A 22,977-nucleotide genomic window follows, 5' to 3' on the forward strand; every position below is an offset into this window, starting at 1 on the left:
CGTTAAACACAGGGCTGTTCTCGCTCCTGGAAAGCAACTCCCCCAAGATGTTCACAGCCCTCTCCTTCGACTAAAGCTGTCAGGGTGACAAATTCCATGAAGGGCCGGCATGTGGGAGAAGGCAAAGACCTGCCCAACAGCAACACAGACAAATGAAGGAGCCGGCGTGCCTTTTCCAGAAGTATCTGCATCTTTTCAAAACGTCTGCATTGTTTTGAGAAGATTTTGTGCATCAGTTGCTAAAGTCAGTTTGATCAGTTTCCAAACTGAATTTCAATTCTGTTTGCTGCGTGGATTCTTTCCAGTTCGTTTCACGGCATTCTTTGTATCTGATTCTCGAAAATATTTGACATGAAGGTGTAATGAACTTATACAAGGGAAAGAGTGTTTTTCTTGTTAACGGCATGTGACCAGTTTTGGATTGTTGCAATAATGGCGAGCCAGGCCCAATCCTAGACAGTACGATGGCTTCCTGGCACCGCAGACCAGAAGACAGCCAAAAGGCAGCCAGTGTTTGTGTGCAGCTGCTTACACCATGGGGTCTCTGTTATGGAAGAAGGTTTCAATTATAAGTCAAAACCCTCAAATCTGACTTCCTGAACGCTTAGGATGACAGTAAAGCTTATTTTGTCCTCTGTCACTTTAGGGGATGTATGCCAAATCAAACACATCCAAAACGATGTCACACTGAGCAAACAATGTTTTAAAAGAAATTAAGGAAACTGTGTCAAATGACAAAAAGGTTGTAAGGTGAACTGGAGGAAAACATTCTCAGGCTGAGAACTGAGTTTTAATGAAGAGGTCAAGGCTTCTCATTTCCAACAAACAGAAATACTTAACCTTACAATAACCCAGATTAGGAGACGAGCCACTGTCACAAGGTGAAGTGTAGAAAGATACTCAGGAAAAACTTTCTAAACAAAAAATGTACATATATTCCGAGAAGCAGTCTTCGAAATGATGACGACTGTCCTGATGGATTCGATTTCAAAATGATCACCCGAGACTATGAACATTAAGTTTGGAAAGAGAAAATGTGTCTTACTTCATTTGCAATTTCTGGAAGAGTTATATTTTCTCCAAAATAGTACAAACATGTGTAATTAAAATTCATGTCTTAAAAATTTATGAACAACGTACTTTATATTACAGTGACAGGGGCTGAGAATTTAGGCCAGGCATAACCTTGCTTTTGGAAGAACAAATGCACAGAGGCAAATAAAATTTCATTTTCTAGAAGAGTTGTGACAAGCTAGGCAGCAAATCCAAGGCAAGAGGGGAAAACCAAATACACCTGATATTCTCCAGATAAATGCATTTCTTTTTCCTTCAGGAAAGTAATATCTACATTTAAGCTTGCCAAAAATGGTTCCTAATATCAGAAAAGAAACCCTTTTCTATATGAAAGTGTTGATCATTAATTCAGTAAGTACGATTAACAGGAAAAGAGGACAACATAGCAGAGATCAGGAAAGAATATTGAAATCTTAGGAAAAAAAAAATACTTGTTAAAAAAATAGTATAGATAAGGAGAACCAATTGACCAGCCCTGCCCAAAAACTCTCAAGGGACCTTAAACCGAAAGAGAATATTATGAGTGTTGTAAAAAAGGCACTCCCAGCAGCTAAGACTCTAAAAACACTGGATTCAAATGGGAAAGCGGGCTGTGAGATGCAGTTTATCAAGCAAAACCAGGAAGGCAACATCCCAGTAGAGGAGGAGAAAGACAAGGTGGAGGTGAGTTTATGAGTAGAGGTAAGCTCGTCTGTGCGCTTCCCTTTGGCCCGTTTAGGGTCAGGTCATGGAATGCACTCAGAGCTTGGCTTCTGTAGTTAGCATATTGGGTTCCCATCCAGGCCTTCTGGGCAATTCTTGGGATCGGATGAGTGAGTTACTGAGTTTTGTAAGCTCCAGCTTCCTAACTACGGCACAAAGAGAACAAAAGGGCCTCTGGGACCATTATTGGCTTTAAAGACACACGAGAGGCATTAAGCATCTCATATGCAGAAAGTGTTGAACAAAGGAGCTCTGGCTGTTTTTACTATCAACAATGTTGAAATCAGCTAACATTAGAAAAAGAGATTGTCCACACTGTACTGGGGTGAAGACCCTTGCCACTGGGTATCAGAGTGCAGAGCTCCTGCCAGGGCTTTTTTCCCTCCAACGACCCTATATGAGAGTGAACATGTCATTCACACTTCACAGATGGGAAACTGAGGCACGGAACGATTATGTAACTTGCCTGAGTTTGTCTGGTATATCATTAGAGAAGGGATTCAAGCCCTCGTACCCTGCTTCCAGAGTTCATACTTTTAACCACCATGTAAACTGGACTGAGGCTTAAAACTTTCAAACGTCATGTTCAGGAACTACTTACGTTGTGAGAAGATTTATAAGAGGCTTAAAATTAAGGGAAGTGTCTGGTAAAGGCACAAGGGAGAGGCGGGTTTATAACAGGAATTAACATGAATATTATATTGAAGAATTGTTTAAAATGAGTGTAAATTTTCACCATTTCTTCCTTAAGTTGACTTTACTGGGATAGGCAGAAAAATATTGAGAAAAATTCTTTACACCGAAAAATCTAACTTTGTTCATTTCTAGAAAAATCGAAGAATAGGGATACCTATTGTTATTCTAATTTTAAAGCAGTTTGAATCTTAGTTTCATCACTGGTATCACTATATTAACAAAAAAGAGGGTGGACTATGAAATCTAAGGGGGTGAACAAATTCCAAAAAGATCTTATTAGAAAATCACAATCGCATTCGTGGTCCTTGATAAATGGCCCTGCCGAAGGATCATTCCTGGATCCCCAGGTTAAACTTTTAAGTCACTCTAAGCAGGATACCTGATGAGAATTTAAAAACATAAAATTAGAATTCAAATTGGTCCTGCCGAATTAAAAAAAATAAAGAAAAAAAAAGGAACGAGACTGATCAGTGCAACGAAAATAACGTAAAATGGCAGCACAAATGGGGAGAAAAACACCCCATATTCAAGCGCAGGTCATGGGATCATCTTGAAAATGTGTGAGAATCTAAGAGATCTCAGACTAGCCACGTGTCATGTAACAAGACAGCGTCATTTTTTTTTAAGGGTGAAACAGGAAAATGACTTAACATTATACAGTAAATTCTCCCTTTGTGCCCTGAGCGTGGCTCAGCAAACCACAGCTATCCACTGGTATGGCTAAGCAGATACTGGCCACATTATTAAAGACTTCCCTGGACACGACGCTTCCTGGATTTCTGTCTGGTTACACATTTTCTCTTATTTGAGCTTCACAGCTCAGCTGACCAGCTCACCCGTGTTACAGGATGGCTCAATTCCACAGAATCTTCCACTGAGGTGGAAGGAGCTTCGTCAGCTCTTTAAACACCTCCCACCTGCTCCGCAGACTGCCCCTTCTCCTCTCAAGAAGCTCTTAGCGCTCGCTGAACCATGCTGCTGGTCTCTTTGGGGAGATTTTAAAAGCAGCCTCTTCAGCAGCTGACTTGATACTTCCCCTGACATCTATGCAGTTCACGAAATTTCCTGTTTTCCTTAGAGCTACACAAATAAAGGTCTACTGTACAAGGGGGGGATGTTTTATTTGCTATATTCGCTTGAAAGAGGGGAAGAGGACGCTTTTTAATACATCAGGCTTTCTACTTTGATGATGATGGATGGTTACATCCATCCTTCACTGACAATCAAAAAAGGAGAACAGAATAAAATATAAGAATCTGGCACATGAAGAAACCTGGGGGGCGGATATAAGGTAAGGTTCAACCAAAAAGAAAAAAAAACACTAATTTTTGTTTTTGTCTTACTTATCTTTGCTTTTCTGTATATTTGCATATACGGAGGTAGGAAAACCTAAATTAAGTTTCTACTCATTATATAAATAGAAAATGAGCACACAATAAGCCAATTAAACAGTATTTCCTCAGCACGCTCAGAAAGTAAGGATGGCTTAGGTGACAACAGGTCCCAGAACTTGGCCATGAACTCTCTTAAGGAGAGTTCAAGTCTGTTATTTTAGGACTCAGGGGCCCCTGATACTCAAGTCACTCTACCCCCAGCAGTATTATTATCTAGAACTGATTGTGAACATCTTCCAATTTTCTGCCCTCTGCACAAGCTGATCCATGCTAAACTCAGAGGGAAAATATTCCAGGGTAAATTTAATGGAATCTTTTTATTTTCATTTTAATTCCAGTATAGGTCACATACAGTGTTAGATGAGTCGGGTGTACAATACAGTGATCAACACTTCTATATATTACTCAGATCTCAGTATTAACACCACCGTTTAACTTCATCAATGGTCACCTTTGTGGGAAGAGGCGTTGCAGAATTTTTGGTAGTTACAGAATCATTATGATTGGTGTGGATGTGGATGTTTCTGGATTTTGCCAATAAACAATTTCTACGGCAAACACGATGTCTTCCTTCGGCTGAGCTCAATCACACTTTTTATTTACTACACTTTAGGTGGCTTGATACAGGGAAACATCTGGAAGCTTCTCCTGGTTTTAAGATGATACTTATCATTGGGTTCATTAAAAATTTCCAATTGGGTAATAATGTGCTCCTGACTTTCTAGACTTAAAAAAAAAAAAAAAAGTCAAAACAAAACAAAAACAAGAGGTTTTGGAGGATCTAATTTGACTTGTTCTAAGAGGAAGCAATCATTTTTACAGTTTGAAGTAAAAGCATTTAAGAAGTAATGAATGCTAATAATCCACGTTTTTGTGGACCCTAATGATGATTTTAATGGAAAATGTTGTTATGTTACTGAACAACAGTAGTAAAATTTTATGGATAGGAAGAGTCTATGAAATGCCTCTCTAACTTTATGAAACACTGGCTGCTGTTGCAGAAAATTCAGTTTTTAAAAAATATTTTCTCCATACGTGCAAATTTTTCATCACATTCTTTCTTTTTCTGTTGTAGTATTTGTCAACCTCAAAGATATTTAGATTTTCTCCTTGCAATATACCTTTGATCGTTCATTCTTTCTTAAAAACAAACTGACACGTTCATCGCAGAAAGCCTGTTTTCTCCACTCACTTAGAAACCCATTCATCCCAAAGTGAATTCCTGTGACCATCAGTCCAGCAAACACTGGCCATTTTCATTAGGTTAGAAAGATGTTTTTTGGGGGGAGGAAGGGAGTGTCAGAGTCAAGCATCTGTATTAATCACATGACTCCTAAGTTGACAGTTATTGGTATGTTTGAGTTTGAAACAAAAATTCATGTTAGTTTCTGCTTAATAGACTTCACCATCAGCAAGCCCAAGAAGATCCCATATTCCTTGTCTGGCTCTGCCTCTTACTATATAAGCTCCAGTTTTGACAAGCCTTATCCCAGATGAAAGGTATGTTTTATTTAAACAGACATCCAAGTTAAAAGTGTGCCTCTTTAAATTTTCATCATGCCAGAAAGTAAAGCGTCAGATGCTGGGTAGAGATCCCGTAAGAGCAAGTGGGCATATTCCTGCCACCATCGGGCTCACTGGCCTGCCTTTTCTGCTGTAGCTCCCACAATTCCGCCTCCCTGCACACGGAGGGGACAATGATGGTGGCCTCCCCTCCCTCATTTCCTGGCTCCACAAGAAATGAGTGACTGTCATGTCTGGTGAGGGGATGCTCTCTGGGGAGCCCTGCTGAGCAGATAATGCTGCTGATTCAGGAAGTGACTCTTTTACCTTCTCGGAGGCTGCTGGATCTCTGGGGCCACGATGCTGGCTTCTCTCTCAATCCTGTCCTCAGGCATGCGGGCAGGTGCTCTACGTGCCCTCTGCCTTCCTACTAGAGCATGTCTGGGCCGAGGAAGGCCAGTAGGCCACCCTCAGAGCCTGCTCCCTTCTGTTGGAGGTAGGTGGGGGAAAAGGTCTCATCTCACAAAGGCTGGGGTGCAGAAGCATGAAATGTCGGTGTCAGGAGCAGAAGACCCTCTCCAGACCATGATCCCTGGCCCAGCCCTGCCCGTTCTGCAGAATGAAGTACTACAGATTTCCAGTTGAGTACTGGACCACGTTTGTATGTTTCACCTCCCAAAGGCTGGAGCAGAAGAGAGGCCAGAAGCAGGATTGTAGCACCCGATTCCCTAACATGTACGTAAGCACACGTGTGTAAGACCTCTCACCATGTGGTTAGGTAGCTTTTCGGTTTGAGAAAGCCCAGAAGACCTTCCGGCACACCCAAAGGTGGATCGTTGTCTTTGTATGAGTTGGGTGTCTGAGATTTAAATCAGTCTTTCAGTAAGTAACAGGGGTGAGTGGCTGCTCTGGCGGCCAAGGAGACATGGAGGAGGCAGGCAGAGAGGAGGATGGATGAGGATGGCGGCAGGCTGAGTCCGAGGGGGAAAGCTAACGAAGGCATCTCCCAGTGGACCCCCTTTGGCGGGGAAGTTTAGGAAGCTTTAACAGGTCTCAGTTTCAATTCCTGCAGCTGTGTCCTGAGTGTCTCCATGTATCCATCTCCCCATGTCTCTCAGCTCTAGAATAGTCTGTTACTGAGGAAAGCCTTCATGGTGTTTGGGGTAAGGGAGATGCAGGGATAGGGTCAGCACAGGGCCAGGCAGGACAGGGAAAGGAGAGAGGCCACAGAGCTGAGAACAGTGTCCGGGAACCAGAGCCAGCGGGGAGCACAGCTGCAGTGCCCAATGGCCAAGGGCAGATTCGGATGAAGTACATGCACCTGCCAAGCCTCTACTTGCTGCCGGATAACAGGGGAGCGTGGTTTTGGGCCAGGGTGGGGGTTGGGGAGGTTACCTAAGGCACAACCAGGAGTTATGGGTTATCTGGGAATTAAAAGATACTATGTATTGTTTAGTGTTTTTATTCACACTTTGTCTTCAGCTTCATCTGGAATGTTCTAACCCTTAAGATATTACCTTCCATGGCCAGTTAATTTTCCTTATGTTCATGTTCCATTATGGAATGAGACTGAATGGGCTTGATGACAAGGAGTAAGTAGAAGCTTCTTTGGCTCTGCCCGTGTATCTAGCACATGGTGAGTCTTCAACAGATACTCTTTGATTGACAGGATACAAAAACCACAATGAACATGGATGGGTATTTATTTTCTTTGTAAATGATGACTTTAACACACACAGTTCCAACCAAGATGGCTGTTAAGAGCCCAGGACCCAGGGCAGGACTGCCTGCATGTGAAGGTTTGAAGACGGACTCCACATAAGCTGTGTGGCCTTGAGAAGAGGACCCCATATTGCTTGCCTCTGTGTTCTGTAAGGTGAGCGTCCTATCAGTACCTCCTTTAAGGGGTGGTTCTGAGGATTTGTAAATACATTCAAAGAATGTGGAACAATTCCCGGAAGCAGCACCACGCTACGTGCTCTGTCTTCCTGTCTCACCCGCTCCATACTATGGCACCATCTTGTAATTTCCTAATATTTTTAGGCAAGTCCATTTGTCTTCCTTCCTGAGTCTTGAACAAGACTTGAACAAGAGCAAGCAACCTTCAGCCCCTTGGCTTACTCTCCTTGAGGTATCATCTGGAAGTGCTTGAGGGGTCAAACTGAAGAGAATCCAGTCAGTGTCCTGCTACCCAAGGGCTAAGACAGGAGACGGGTGCCTCGAACCACCTCAGCCACGGATGCGAGCCAGAAGTCAGTGGCCCTTAACACTTCAAGTCTAACAGGTCTATAAGAAACTGTCCTCTCCTCCAAAGAAACCGGGGTATCGGCTCTGGCCTCAGAAGCCTCTTAAAGTCCTGCACCAGAGGTCTCGAGTGTGCGGTGTGTACAATACCGGATGTGGAAAATGACCTCCCGAATACAGGAAAACAATCTTAGAAAGTTCCTTGATATTAACTGTTAATTTGACTTTTACTAAATATAATTTGATAATATTGTCTAAGACCTATGTAATTTACAAGGAAAGGGTATACCTCCATGGTAACGGCATATTCTCGAACATGTGGGTTCTGATAGAGACGGGGTTAGCTAAGAAAGTGTAAGGATATGAAATAAAATACATTAAGTGTAGAAACAGGGAGTAACCTGAGCTGAAGAGGAAGAACCTGTGGCTTTATACTTGGGAGCTGGAGAGAGGCGGTTTCTCCCCACCTGTCATCCCATCCATCCATGCATTTCTGGAAATTTCCATATTATTACATAAATCAGCAGATGTCCTCAAAAATGCCTCAAGTTCAAAAGGACAGGCTGGGGTGGGGTCTTGGATATCCAGATGTCATGACCTCAGCAGCTCTCTGCTGGGGCAGAGATTACTGTTCCTGAGAAAACTCGGGCAAACAAATCTTCTTCTCGGATACACTTAGAGGACCTGCTGCCTTCCCTCATAGGAAGGATGAAGCCCTTGTTCTTTCATTCAGCGCCGTGCTCTGCTGATGGCTTAGAGCAGGGGTCAGCAAACTTTTCCAGAAAGTAAACATTCTCAGCTTTACCAACCATATGGTCTCTGTCACAACTACACCTTAGCTGTGATGGCCTGGAAGCAGCTAGAAATGATACGGGCACAAATGGGAGTGGCTGCGTTCCAGGAACTTTATAGACACTGCAATTTGCATTTCCTATAACTTCTCCACATCAGAAGATATTACCCGTCTTCCATCTATAAACCGTTTAACAAGGTAGTAATCATCTTTAGCTCATGAGCAGGATTCAGACAGGTGGTCCAGCCGGGTTTGGCCCAGAGCTGGAGTTTTCAGACCCTGAGCTCAGAGAAAACACCAGTTTTGTTTTGTTTTAATTGGTTTTTAAAGTATGAACATCTCATGTCATTAATGTGACATAGAAGAATGAAGTACTCTTTTCTTAGTGTAGATAAATTTTTGCAAAACCCCCAAGTTTATTAAGAAAAGAATTCTAAGAGCCTATGAATACAGGAGAGAGAAATGAACATAATCCCTTCTGTGGTCCGTGTCTTCACAAATTACATACTGAGCATCGCTGAGGTTATCTCTGTCTCTTGTAAGGGGTCCGTGGACATAAAACCACCTTTGTGACTAATATGTGGCCAGCTCTACATTAAAATAGCCCAACCTCAGACAGGAGTGGTTCTAGCAGGCCAAAGGATGAGAAAATTCTGACAGAAGAATAAATGGGTCTTCTTTTGCATCTGAGCCAAGATACGTATTATTAACATTGGATGGCATTTATGATGTCAAAAACGAAAGAAAGCCATTTTGTGCCTTTCTTCTTATGATGCAGTAAAACACTGAAATGTACATATCAATAATCAACCATAAAAGCAACTTCGCTGGCCTGCATTTCAAAACGTGTAATTTAGTATCATAATGCAGTTAACAAAATTGCTATGCTCTGCTTTGTGGTTACTGGAAGTTGCCATGGTCTGAAGATGCAGGGAGGTGTGTGCCAAGTTCTGGATCAAAGCTTCAGTTTTCCCATGCCCGAGGCCCTGTTCCAGGGTAACACGGGTCATTTGAAGTGAGGGACAGAGCTCTGCTGTGTGCAAACCGGCAGCATCATATTTTCTAAGTTTACTTAGCCATGGGAGGCTTTGTAATAAGTGTAGTTCTCAACATCTTAATTATATCAATTTTGTAGTTAGATGAAGGCTCTCTAGCACATTTAATCATGACATTTGACCGGTTATTTTGCAAATGGCTACATATTCTGGAAAACACTTGCCTTTCTTCGCCCAGCCTGTGGCTGTGCTCAATTCAAAATACATATTTAACCCAGGAGAGCCCTGTGGTTGATTGAATCATAGGCAACTGTCAATATTCGACTTTTAAATAATAATTCCATCTGATTCCACCTGATAGCGTCTATGAAGTAAATTCTCAGTTGGCCCTACAAGACATGCTTCATTTTTAGTAACTACGGTTTCCCCAAGCTTGCCAACTAGTGAGGCTATTGTTAAAGAACACTTAGACGCCTTAGGCACATGCCTTTTATATCCCGGGTAATGACGAGGCTTTGTTGCAGTACTTAAATTCATTAAATATGTGGATGATGACATACAAAAAATCAGTACTCTTTCTTTCAGTGTGCCTGTTAGATAACAGAAGCATACAACCCTCATTAAACTTCTTGCATTTAAAATATCTTCAGGTAGCTAAACGAGTCGTACTTGGTTTCTCTTTATCATCCCAGACGTTAATGATAGAAGCAGACCATATGCTTGTGAGCAGAGAGGGCACAGATGTGGACGGGGACACACACACACACACACAGCCCTTTCATGGGGTCCCGAGCTGCCCCCCATGTCCCCGCCCCTACGGACAGGCCACCCAGACGTGTCTTAAATACACACCTGTGCTCGTGCGGTAAGTGCCCGTGTGTGCTGGCGGCAGAGGGTCCCCCTGGCTCTGGCTGAGACTCCTCATAGGGGGCTTCTGGTAGACGCGGTCCTCATAGATGGGGTCTATGTGGTGCTCCGGGGACTGCAGAGCCCGAAGCTCTGGGCCCAGGTGGCCGTGCTGGCTGCTGTACGAGGCCCGCGACCCAGCTGAAAGAAATTAACAGGCGACATTGAGCCCCGACCGACGTCCAAACAGAACTCGCTTTAGCAAAGCCATATTTGAATTTTTTTTTTTTTTGCACAGAAATGTTGAAATCTGCAGAAAATCAAATGAATAACATGAAATGGCAGCAATATGTCGAGCTAATCGGCTTATCAGCATCACCCAGCTGCCTCGCTCGGCTCCCAAACCTGATCTCCCTATAAGGATGATAATGATTCGGAGATAAAACCACCCAGCACAAGGCCGGCTTGTCTCGGCCTACCGAACGTGGCCGGCTTCCTCACTAAAGGAACGGGGCGGACCATTCAGACCCAAAAACCTCTTATTATCCCAGAGCCCTTGCACCTTCAAGTTTGCTGCAGAAATGATAATTTGAAAGGATGACCCAATGAATAAGCCATGACGGCAAGCCGTTCTGGTGGTGTTCCTGAAAAGTGAAGCAGAATTCCTTCTAGTCAGCAGTTTCCTCCTGGAGAATGAATGGACTGGAATATCCTGACCTACAACGGCCTAATTCCCTGAGAGAAGCAGAGTTTAAAGGAACAGACACGCAAGTCACATTTTTACTCTTACCGCCTCCAAACCGAAGTGCCTGCGTGTAGTTTACCCTCTTCTGAAAAAGGCACAAAGGGCCGTCCCTAACTGGTTTAATTCATAAGCTGAGGCTACGCACCCCGGACCTGGTAGTCTTTGTAAATCATCATCTGTGTCACTTCGTTGCATTGTATGGGGAGAGGTGTCACTTCGAAGCGACGCTGTGGGCCAGGGAGCTTCTGCAGACATGAGCAAAAGAGCATTCCGTGAGGGCTAAGAGGCTGACCTGATACCCAGGCAGGAAGACGCTGACTGAGAGCCAATATTTTCCCCTAGGTACTGTCAGAATCAGAGGAGCCGAAGTGCCCAGAGAATGTTCTCCACCGGGCCAGCTGGGCTGGAGGACACCGAGGGACCAGGAAGGATGTGGGACAGCAAGGAGAGATGGTTATCGAATGATGGTGAGCGGAGAGCACACACAAGAACCCAGTGCGGCTAACAGCTGGTGCCAGGAAAGACCCTTCGGCTAAGTCTTCAAAGCTGAGATCCAGAAGGCATGCTGGGATTCAGCTGCCAGCTGCCTCTGGACGGCCCGAATTCGGAGCTCTCCCTTCCAGTCTGAAGCAACGGGGTTGTGGAATTCCTTGATGTCGCTGGTGTCTGTGGGCAGCTCTGTCTCTGTGAGCTGGTCCAAGGTTTTCCCTAGTGACCACATTAGCATCAAATTCTTCAATGCTCAGCGACTCTCCTGCTTCCTCGGGATCATGTGACCCCAAGGATTTTAATACTCTCACCGAGAATCTCTGAGGAAAAACCCATTTGAGAGTTCCGAAGTTGCTGGCAGAGAAATCCATTTTAACCGTAGATTTTACACAGGTTGTTTAAATAAACAAAACAGAGCACGTCTGAATGACTGAGACAGTGCTGAGAATTCTACGAATTCAGTGTTAATAAAAATTACAGAATGTTTTGAGGAAAGGGAAGGAAAAGAGCTAGCAAGTTCCTTACCTTTCCGTTTCCTAGTAATTAAATAAGTTCTGTTTTAGACAGCGTTCAGATGAATGATAGATTCAAAATAACTGTTTTGCATAATTAGGTTCATTGCATCTGATTTATCAAATGCCAACATCACACTGAATATTATCTCATGTTCATAGTTTCCAGGAATATATTTAAGGACGGGATGCCTTGAGTTCCTGCTGTCAATTCTTCCTTCTTCTGGAGGGTTTGATAATATTGCCAAAGACTTAACGAGTGTAAAAGCAAGGAAACAGTCATTGTATCCAAATGTCGTAGAGTTAAATGAAAGTTATCCATCACTGGTAGATTTAGAGTTGTAACTTTATCACCATTCTTTGAGTCTAAGTCTCTAAAAACACCCAAAACAAGCAACCAAAGGATCAGATGATCTTCTGAAGGGTGGCGTGATCTGAGGGCGTGATCTGAGGGCTTCTGTTATAAGCATTAACTGCAATTGAGGAAATCTACATTAGAACCACGAATCAGACATTAATGACTAAGGGTCCCAGGCAAGGAGCAAGAATCTTAAAGTTTACCTTAGTGTTGCTTTTTAATGGATGATTGGAAAGATCTCAGGAAAGAAGTCCAAAAGGCAAAGAAATTTTGAAATGTCCAAGAAGAGGTGTGATCCTTTTTAGAAAGCATAAATTAAATCTGCAAATTAAAGCTTGCAAACATTTGCTGATCCAGGAGGAAGCCAGCAACAGATCTGTAGGGAGTCCTTGACACGGGAGATGATCATGGAGCTGGAAGGGCTTGTCTCATTCCTCCACACCACACCTTCCTTGGGTCAGAGTCTGGCAGGCACTGTTTTCATCTGACCAGGAATATGAGACCTTTATCACTTCTAGACTGAGGTGCAAACAAATTTCTGTATGCTGAATTTTATATGTGCTGTTCCTATGCACCGGTTAATCCTTACCAATCAAGAGATTCATTCACTCAATACATATTGGCCAGGTGTCTGGGGAACCTCAAGAAGTGGACGATGCCAGGATGCTTAAGACAAACAAGGTCCCTGGCCTTGAAAACAAGTCATCCCACTCAAGGAGGTGCAGAGATAGAGGTACGGAAAATAAGTAGGGTAAGGGGAGAACAGACAAGGTGTTGGTGGGGGGACTACTATTTTGATAAGGTGGCCCAAAAAAGTTCCTTTTGCTTATCTGGCATTTCAGCAGAAAACTTAACCTGGCCAGAGAAAGAGCCATAGTGGAGGAAGACCCACGTGTTTCTCAGAGAGAATCAGCAGCATGAGCAAGGCCCTCTGTAGGAGATTCATTTCATGGTATTTATAGAAGTGATCTTATTAGGACCTACTTAATCCATATTGTCCTTAAAAAGAAACACAGTTAGTGTATGGACACTTCGTAAGTTCGGACAACAACTGGTTGTAGGAGCTGAACAGATTTTCTTTTTAACTCAATTTCACAATACTAGCAACCACATTAGCAAGGGGAGTCGGAATATTCGATGGAAGATCACACCTGGAAAGCTCATGAGAACTGCACAACGTAGTATTCAGCCCAAATTTTACACACACACACACACACACACACACACACACACACACACACAGTCTTTGAATTTTCATTCCTTAGAACATGATTAGTTCTCAAATCTTCATTTGTTTCCCCAAGAATCATCTGGGGAAAACCCTTTGAAAGACTGATTCCTGGACACAACCCCATAAGATTCACACTTGGTCCCTCTAAGCAGGTAGAGGCAATGTGTGTTTAATGGGCAACACCTCACTTCATGATTCTGAGAGACGCCTGTTCTAGATAAACTAGGGAGAAAGGAGATAGGCATATTTAAAAGAGAGAGAAAAATAGCTAATATATTGCAACACTCAATTTATCATTTTTTGCTTTTTCCAAATAATATAATTTACTACTACATTATACCAATTCCTTTACTGGACAGAATGGAAGAAGTGCATTCTGGTTTCCATTGGGATCCATTTGCATTCTTCTATCTCTGTACTAATTTATTCCCCTTTCATGTGAATTCACTTGCTCTTGCAAAGAAAAAAGCATCTGCATGTTTTCATTTGGATATATTAATACTAGGTTCTTAAGGACATACTGCCATTGGTCTCTTCTCTTCCAATCCGGGAGCCAGCTGCAGGAGCTCACTGGCAAAGACATGGAAGGAGAAAATGAAGACCTAAATGACACAAAGTTCAGCTGGCCAGAGCAAGCCGACTCAACATGAGTGTGAACCGGAGGCGAGACAAGGGTTTTCATTTCTGAGATAAAGAACTATGTTCAGAAAAAGAGCTATGAACTTCCTGGGCTATGCAGGAAAGTCCAAAGTAAAATCTCAGCATTCAGTTTTCTTAAAAATTGTGAATCTAGTTCATACATCGATGTTTATTAGTGAAACTGCATCTCGGAAGGGCAGAATAGAAATTCCAAAGAGAGCTGTGGTTTCGGAATGGGAAGAGATTTTCCCCTCGCAGATTGCCACTACATCTCTTCCTTATCCAAATACTGATCTCAGGGATATGACCCCTGACGATACATTGACATCTCTGAGTGACGAGGCCAGGCAGCTTGGCCCATGCAGGCAAAAGGCCTGCGCTCTTGGGTAGTTTATGGCCATGGAAGAATTATTCTGTGGATTCTGAAACTCTTAAAAATTCTGGCTTAGTGTTTTGTCATGATGAAATTCAAGAGGGGAAAATGATACCAAGAAATAAGCACTTTTAGAAATAAAAAGCAATTTTGGTTAACAATTCAGTATTATAAATGTGTGCTAAGTAAATTGCTGAAAGATACAAATATTACATCCTAGATCTGAGGGATACCTTGCCATAATAAAGACTTAGCTTGTTTAATTCTTGGTTTTTGCTTTTGATGCAAATCAAAATTCCAAAACCTACTCCCTACTTTGATGCTAATTCACAAGTTAATTTCAGTATTTAAAGGAGCCCCAAAAGATTTCCTATGTACCTCAAGTTACATCCATGTGCTAAATTTCATTTTCAAATGATCGTTAATTCAGTGAATTAGTTTGACATCTTAAGTTGTTGCAAATGTTAAAATATATGAACACATTTCCTATACCGGCTATGAGCCATATTTCAGACAGATGTCTGGAAGGGAGACTACTAATTCATATAAACTGAATGATAAAATCTGCATTGGAACCTAATAATTTCAACGTAAGAGGCCATCTTATGATATAAATTGATTCCGTGGAAAGTCTGTTTTGGAAAGCTTTGGAAGATGCCCCCCTGTTTCATCGACTTCATAAATCCTAGATTTTCGTATACAATGGAAACTTTGCTGCTATCACAAATGACTTAAATGCTCATGCGGTTTCTGACAAGGTATAAAACACAGGATTTGTTCCAGTCACTTTGTGATGGGCTTTTTAACTTAATGTAATTATGAAACCTCCGCACACCTCTTACCAAATACTGTAATCTATTGCGACCCCAGTATTTTCCATGGAGAATAACTTAAAAGTGAAAATCACTTGGCCAGGAAGCAGCAATACAGGTGCCCATGGGAGTTGGTCCCCTATAATAGCAGGTGTCCCTCATTCTTGGATTTCCTCTCCAACCACGAGCATTTCTTCCCAAGCTGTGAGAAAAACAGGCTTCTTTTGTCTAATTCCTTTCGTGACAGGCTGGTGTGTGGAAAGTAGCAAGACAGTGGTCACAGGGTATAATGAGTGATGTCTGATATCTTTGCATTCTTAGGGTGGCCCGTTTCTCTGTTTTTTTTTTGTTTGTTTGTTTGTTTGTTTTTTGTTTTTTTTGCTGTCGTGGATTCTGTGTCAGCAGTGGAGAGGATGGAGTACTATGGCAAAAACCACACCCAGCACCAAGTTAAAGAAGAGCCTGTCGAAACACACCTAAGATGGGGACCAGTACCAGTGACACACGGCAGCTAAATATGGTGGATTGGCACCTGTCCTCGTTGCCGGCTTTTGTTTTATTTCAGGGTAAAAAGTAGCTCCAAATGAAATAGCCATGTATTTCAGGGCTTCTTCGAAAGCCATCGTCATGGGTCTCCTGATTAAAATTTTGGTTCTGACTCAGCGGCAGTTGGGGAGGCCCTGAGGTTCTGCATTTCTAACAAGTTCTCTGGCAATGCTGGTGGTGCTAGTCTGCAGACCATCCTTTGAGAAGCCAGGGCATCCTGGTTTAGCTGCGGACACATTATCTCGATGGCTTAGAGGACTTCAACTTTGGCATCCTTCTGCAGCCATATGGTTTCCTGATTTTTCCCAGCCTTAGGAAGCAAGCATGAGTGTCTCAACAGTGGTGCAGGTGCAAGGTGTAGCCAGATGATGGACCCTGGAACCTGGCTTCAGCGTGTGGCTGTGCTGGCCGCTACATGTGGGCATCGTACTGGCTGCCTTGGTTTGCCTTGGCTGGGGTCAGGCTTCCCCACGTGGGATGCTGCAGAGTGACTGATCTTAGTTCTAGGTGCCCAAGGCCCAGACACTAAGGGATGTGTAAAAGGCTTTGTGAGAAGGCTAGCTTCTAAGGGAAAAACAAAAACAATAACAACAACAAAAAAAAACCCAAAAAACCACAAAAACATCTTTCCTGCAGAGGGCAGACTTTTTGTTATCTGGGTGGGCTGGAGTGTGTTTCCTGCTTTGCTATGCTTCCCGGTGGATTCTGGGGAAGCAGGTATCTAGGTTCCCTGCCTGCCACAGAGCCTGCCTATGTACGGGTTCGGCTCGGTGCTTCTCAACCCTGGGAGGACATACGTGGCGTTCACCTGGAAGGCTTTTTAACAGTACTGCTGCCGGGGATCCACTCCAGTCTACTGAAGTAGGACCTGAGGGGATGAGCCCAGGGACCGAAAGGGCTCAAACCCTTCCTAGGTGTCTCTAGGAATGGCTCTAGCTCTCAATGGTCAGGGTCAGAGCTGGTAGATTTGGGGCCAGATTTGGGGTCTTGAAGAATGCATGTCAAGATTTGGTCTTCAGCAGAGTCCCTAAGGCTGGAGATTTAAAACATTCATAGAAGTATCCATTCTTGAATGTGGCGGGAGGGAGTAACCCCTCTTGGAGGGAGGTGGAGTTTCTGAACTTTGCAGGAAGGACCCCCCTGCCAAGTTCACAGACTACAGACATGCACACCCTGCAGGGCATTTCCTGCCTCTCCCATTCCTCTCATTTCTGTGGGTCCTCAGAAAATGTCTTTCGGTTGAACGCCATGTGATGTCTGGGCAGGGACACTGGGGCTGGGGGATGCCGGATTTCCTACCTCTAGTGAGCGTGGGGCCCTTGCAGTGACAATCACAAATCCTGTGAACACTGAGAAATCTTTCTGACAGTAACTTCACTGTAACCACAACGATCCCAGTAAGAGACGTTCGGGAAGAAGTTGACAGAATGACATCCAGAAACACTCCACCTGGACACCTCAAGTCCTCAGCAGACACATAGCAGATAAGAAATTAGCAGGGGTGAACTGTGAATTGTAACACCTTTGTATAGAAGGGCAACGGTAATTTGCCTTCAGACTTGTAATTAAAGTCTTCTGACATTAACTTGTAAACAAGTTTAATCTGTGAATGCTAATTTTACCCCGGAGGGGGTCTCCTGTTTAAAATTTGCATCTAACTATATTTCCGCCGGGAGAATGAAAGCCCTGTTCTGGGTGGAACTGACAGCAGCCGGACGCATGGCTACCTATTGTCCTAATTAACTAGTGATGCAGAGCGGTGTATGATTTGGTGCTTTATTAATTAGTCACTCGCCAGAGTTTTTAATGGCCAGTCTCATATTCACATAGATGCTCTTCTCTATCAACAAGGCAGATAAAATTCAATGAGTGTCATTTTATTTCTCGACAGCTGCTTCTCAATACCCCATCAGTGCAATACACGAACAGTACATCTGTGGTCTGGCTTCAGGACCTAATTACTATGGGTAACGATGGATATTTCCATGGAAAGAAGCCAAAACAAGGTGCTCCTGACCCATCTTTTTTTGTTGAGAGGCAAAGCAGGACAGACAGACTAATTTTGGCTTCTAAAGACCACAAGTCTTCAGAACTGAAGCAGAGTTTTCATTGTTTGTTGTATGTGCGCATCGAAGGGCACAGGAGGAACTCTCAATGGATAGATAAGGAAAAAGGCTTTATCAGACAAAAGTGGGCTTAAGTAGTTGTCTTCATTAAGTGCTTTAAATATTTTGTAATGTACATGAACTAAGGTGTTTAGCATCTCAGCATCTCAAACTCAGGTCTTTTTTTTTAAATCAGATTGAATTAGCTATACCACAGAGAGGCTGTACAAATTCCTTTCCAGAGATCATTTAGCTTTTATAATGCAAAGTTAAAATGTATTCTCCCTGTATCATTCTCCTACTCCTTTATGTATCTGACTAACACCCACAAAGAGGCTCTGCTGGTAATTCCAGAAGAAGATACCATTGACTTTCAACATAATTTATGGGGGGTGGAGGATGCAAGTAGACTGCTTCACAGATTACTCATGCTCTATATTTACATTTTTTAAGTCCCTTGAATCAACACTTTATTTAATTTTCATCATTTTACTTGACATAATATTTGGCATGTAAGAAGAGAGTCTGAGAAGAGACGTTCTGTTGTGTAATAAATAGTTTTTAGGAGGATTAAAAATTTTTCTTGATTCTTTTCTGGTTAAAAGCTTTAATAATTGTGTGTTTTAGAATCTAATCAGTAACTACGTTCTATATGCATAATTATCACTGGAATACCGTTCCATTTATTAAAAAATTAATTCCCTCATACAAAGCAACTCTGATGAGACCTCTGTGTAGTTATAATTCTCCCACCCTATTTCTCACCCATTCTCTTTATCCAAAGAATTTACGACTGCACCACCAATTCGTATGGCTTGGTAGTGATGTAGGTAATGCTTTCCCAGTAAAGAAATCGATCTGTGTTGACTCATGCATTGCAAAACAAATACTATGTATTTGCTAGAAGGCTGTCAAGGTGATGGGGGCTGTTTTTGGTCATGTCAACAATGACCAACTAATTGGTTCAGTCATGGAGGGACCGTAGTATGATAAGCTTCTAACCAGCTGAGTGTATGAGTGTAAGACCCGAGTACCTGTGTGTGTGTGTGTGTGTGTGTGTGTGTGTGTGTATTTTCTTCATTCTAAAGAGAAATGTATACAGACTTCCCTTTTCTGCATCAGTTATTAAAGGGAAGCTTATCTTGTAAAGGAGGTTTTGACTTTATCACATTGTCAGTCCATTCTAGGGGAGCTCAAAGGCTGAAGTCAGAAACACCAGGAAATGCAGACAACAGCTGAGATTCAATGTGGGCAAGGGACCTCTGTAATGGCACAGCACCTGTGTGCCCAGACACCATCTAGGAAGCCCAACAGGACAAAAATCAATGCTATCAGATTTATTTGAAGATACTTATAGAGCAAGCAGAAATTTGAGGGACCACTAAAGTCCACTCAACCAAAATAATTAAATAGTTTTCTTTGGGTTCCCTTTGCTGCCAAGTTTCTCTACCTGCAGGATCCTGGCCAGGTCCTCAGTATACAGACTCCACAGAATAGGCGTAATCTGTTTTTTATGATCTCTTCTCGAGAGCTGTGTACAGAGCTGTTTGCTCTATAGGTCGGCCTGTGACATTCCACGAACTGCTGTCCTTGCCTCTGTGAATGCAGCAACCACAGCCTAAAAGATACCAGGAAGCCACTTTCTAAAGATTTGGGAAACTCAGAGATGAGGAAACAGACATTTTATCTTAAAGATGTTTGAGAGGCATTGAACTGAGTCTCTCTGGCAGTTGTTGGTACATTTTTAATGGCTCCCTCATTCTGAGAACTTGGAATCGCTGTGCTCCTCTCTAGGCTACGGACGACTTCCGGTTATCAGTGGGATGTAACACCTGCACCGGACAGTGGTCAGTCAAAAATATCTGTGGAAGGGTTCCTGGGGGGGGGGGGGCTCAGTTAGTAGAGCACATGATCCTTGATCTTGGGGTTGTAAGTTCGAGCCCCACGTTGGGTGGAGAGGTCACTTAAAACTAAAATCTTGAGAAATGCATTTGTTGAATACCTACTAGAAGAGGCTTGCTGAGGAGTTCTGAAATATGCAGGGGTCTCATTAGCTTCCCTCGGAGAGCCCACAGGCCCACGATTCAAATGCTCCGCCTGGACTGCGAGGTAATTCAGGGTATTTTCTGCTTCGTATCAAAATCAGTTCTTTGGCAATACCCAGCACCACAATAAATACATACAAATGCATGTGGGATCAGGCTTTAGAGAGTCCAGGTATTTCGTGTTAGTTATTCCACGAGAAATGCAAAATTTTACATGTATCTATAAATACATAAGTGTATTTATAGTATATAAATATATAAGTGTATAAGTGTACGTATAGTAATTTTTGTCCTATTTTTAATATGCAAAATATGATCAGCAAAAATGTAGGTATTAGAACATATATACATGAAGTAAATACAGGGCAAATTCTTAACAACTGCAAAATGCACCTTAGTTAAATACAGTGGCAGGAGGGATTTTGATGTAGCCTTGGCTGCAAACTGCGTTTTGAGAGATGTTTAAGTTATTAATTATTTAAGGCTATTTGTACATCTACTAAAATAGCTGGTCTCCACATAATCCCGGTTGCTTAGATAAAAAGAAAATAAATACTGAAACGCATTGTGTTTATTAAGGTAGACCTCTCCGTTAACATGCACCATCCAACTGGTGCTCCCATGTGAAGTGAGTGGCGAGCACGGATGTCCGTTTGCTCAAATTAACTGACACCTGGAACCTAAAAGGAGTTATCAATGAAAACTGACCCAGGAATATTTTACCTCCATTGTCCTGCTGACATGAAGTTCAGCAGCACGGAGACTGGAAGAGCAGGAGAAATCCCTCACCCCGGGTGGGACATCCGCCAGGCTCTCCCCATGGCTGAGTCCTGGGGACCTGGCCAGGAAAGCACCGTGGGCATGGCCAAGAACAAACAGTACACCTGTGTTCTGGCTTCCAGACCTAATTACTCTGTGTGCATCTCCAAACATAGTCTCCTCGCATTCTGTCGTTCCCCTCCCCCAATGGCACAGTATATCTCAAAGCGGCTGCCCGGTAGACACCCGTTTCTGCTTGCCACCTCTCCGATCTGCAGTGCTGAGGAAACACGAGATGGATTCTCAGGGTTCAGGACCAGCAAAGCTTTTGGTGGCACATAGCCTGGTCTGGTTCTCAAAGAGGGAGAAGGGAATTGCCCGTGAGCTGGTCCACTTCAGGGGCGGGGGGAGCAGAACTGGTCCCATTTTAATCTGCTTCTCTTCAAACTTTCCCCACACCCTCACCCTGCCTCCAATCAATGTCTCAAATGTCCACGTGCAACCTTCTGGGATCCTTGACCTCAAGTGAAAAGAAGCTTACAGGGCCTTCCAGATAATTTATGCTTTCAAAAAATGTCTCATGACCCCTTATTTAAAAAAAAAAAAAAAAAAAAAGTGAGGGCACCTGGGCAGCTCAATCAGTTAAGCAGCCACCTTTGGCTCAGGTGATGATCTCAGGGTCCTGGGGTCAAGTCCAGCGTCACGTTCCCTGCTCAGCGGAGTGTCTGCTCCTCCCTCTGCCCTTCCTCCTGCTCATGCTTTTTCTCTCTCAAATAGATATATAGGTAAAATTTTCAGAAAAATGATAAAAAGATTTTTTTTAAAGTGGGATAAAGAAATCCTTCTCAGGAAAGCTGTCACTAGCTCCCCAGTGCCTCCCCAATGTGGTCAGACCTTCTCCGAGGGAATGCAGGAGAGCAGACCCTGGACAGTGTGCAGCCGGCATGCCGTCAGCGCCCACGCCTGACCTTAAAGCCATCAGGACTCATCACCACTGGACAGTTCATTCATAACTGAGACCCGACCCTCCCAAGCTATAGGTCTCTTGTGTTTGCATCTGTCACAGCGGTGTTCTGTTCAACCCAACCTCAGATGCTGCCTCCACCAAGACTTGTTTCCTTTCCTGATCTCCCCATCAGGATGTGCCTTTTGGGATGCTCCAGGCCTTGGGCCTCTCCCCTAGCTCGTATCACAACGACATAGCATTATAAGCTACTTTGGAACGAATGGCACTCCTACCCTCCTTCCAGTCCTAAAAGACCCCTGAAATGATCACTTCCATCTTATTTACATCTGACATTCCAGTAGAGCTTGGCTGATGCCATGGTTGTCCACAGTAACAATAGTTAAAATCCACTGAGTCCTTTACTGTGGGTGCGTCAATGAACAAGTGGTAGGAAGTGCTCCATCTCATAGGATCCTTGTGATGTCTTGTGTAATTGTCACAGTACTGTTATCCCCACCGAAAGATACACAATCTCAGAGAGGGCCCATTTTGTTCCCCAAACAGGCCAAGCATGGTTTCACCTCAGGACCTTTGCACTAGCTGTTCCCTCTGCCTGGGCCATTCCTCTCCAGATACACACATAGCTTCCTATCTCATTGCTTCAAGGGTTTGCTCAATAGACACCCTATCATGGAGAGCTTCCCACCTGCCCCACCCTCCAACATCCCTACTCTTTTTCCCCATGACTCTTCATACTATAGGATATCTGACCCACAGTAGACCATACCTCCAAGAGGACAGGGCCTTTGGCCTCTGTTGTTTACAGACGTGTGTCCACCACCTAGAACACTCAGCACAAAGCAGGAGCTCAGGAAAGACTTGTTGAATTGAACTCAACTATCTAAGGTAACTGATGGAACCAACTAGTAACAGACACACACATGTCTCCCTGGCCTCAACCATGCTCTTAACCATCGCCTCCTGGATTTGTAGAACCCAAAGCAATGCAAGAGCAATTCTTCTTTCCTCATCTGCAATTACACTCATTATTCTTCCTCGTTCTTTCACTCGTTCAGCCCTCAGATACTAAAATTACCCAGACTCTTTGGGACTTAGGCCAACATTGACAACTGTCAACATGTAGGTGGCAGGTCCCACCTTTCCTTGTTT

The 22,977-nt window shown here is 43.3% G+C and overlaps 1 protein-coding gene across 4 annotated transcripts in view; it reads right to left on the minus strand.

The window, feature by feature from the left end:
* Positions 1-22,977, minus strand: part of CTNND2 (catenin delta 2) — an 895,372-nt gene that overhangs the window by 343,023 nt on the left and 529,372 nt on the right. For all 4 annotated transcript variants that reach the window (XM_032861879.1, XM_032861878.1, XM_032861875.1 and 1 more), the window contains one exon: positions 10,254-10,448. In XM_032861879.1, coding sequence (XP_032717770.1) covers positions 10,254-10,448 — 195 coding nt within the window. The remainder of the gene's footprint in view (positions 1-10,253; positions 10,449-22,977) is intronic.

The sequence above is a fragment of the Lontra canadensis genome, unplaced genomic scaffold (genome assembly GCF_010015895.1).
Source record: "Lontra canadensis isolate GAN:19392208 unplaced genomic scaffold, GSC_riverotter_1.0 scaffold22, whole genome shotgun sequence".
NCBI classification, from domain to species: Eukaryota; Metazoa; Chordata; class Mammalia; order Carnivora; family Mustelidae; genus Lontra; species Lontra canadensis.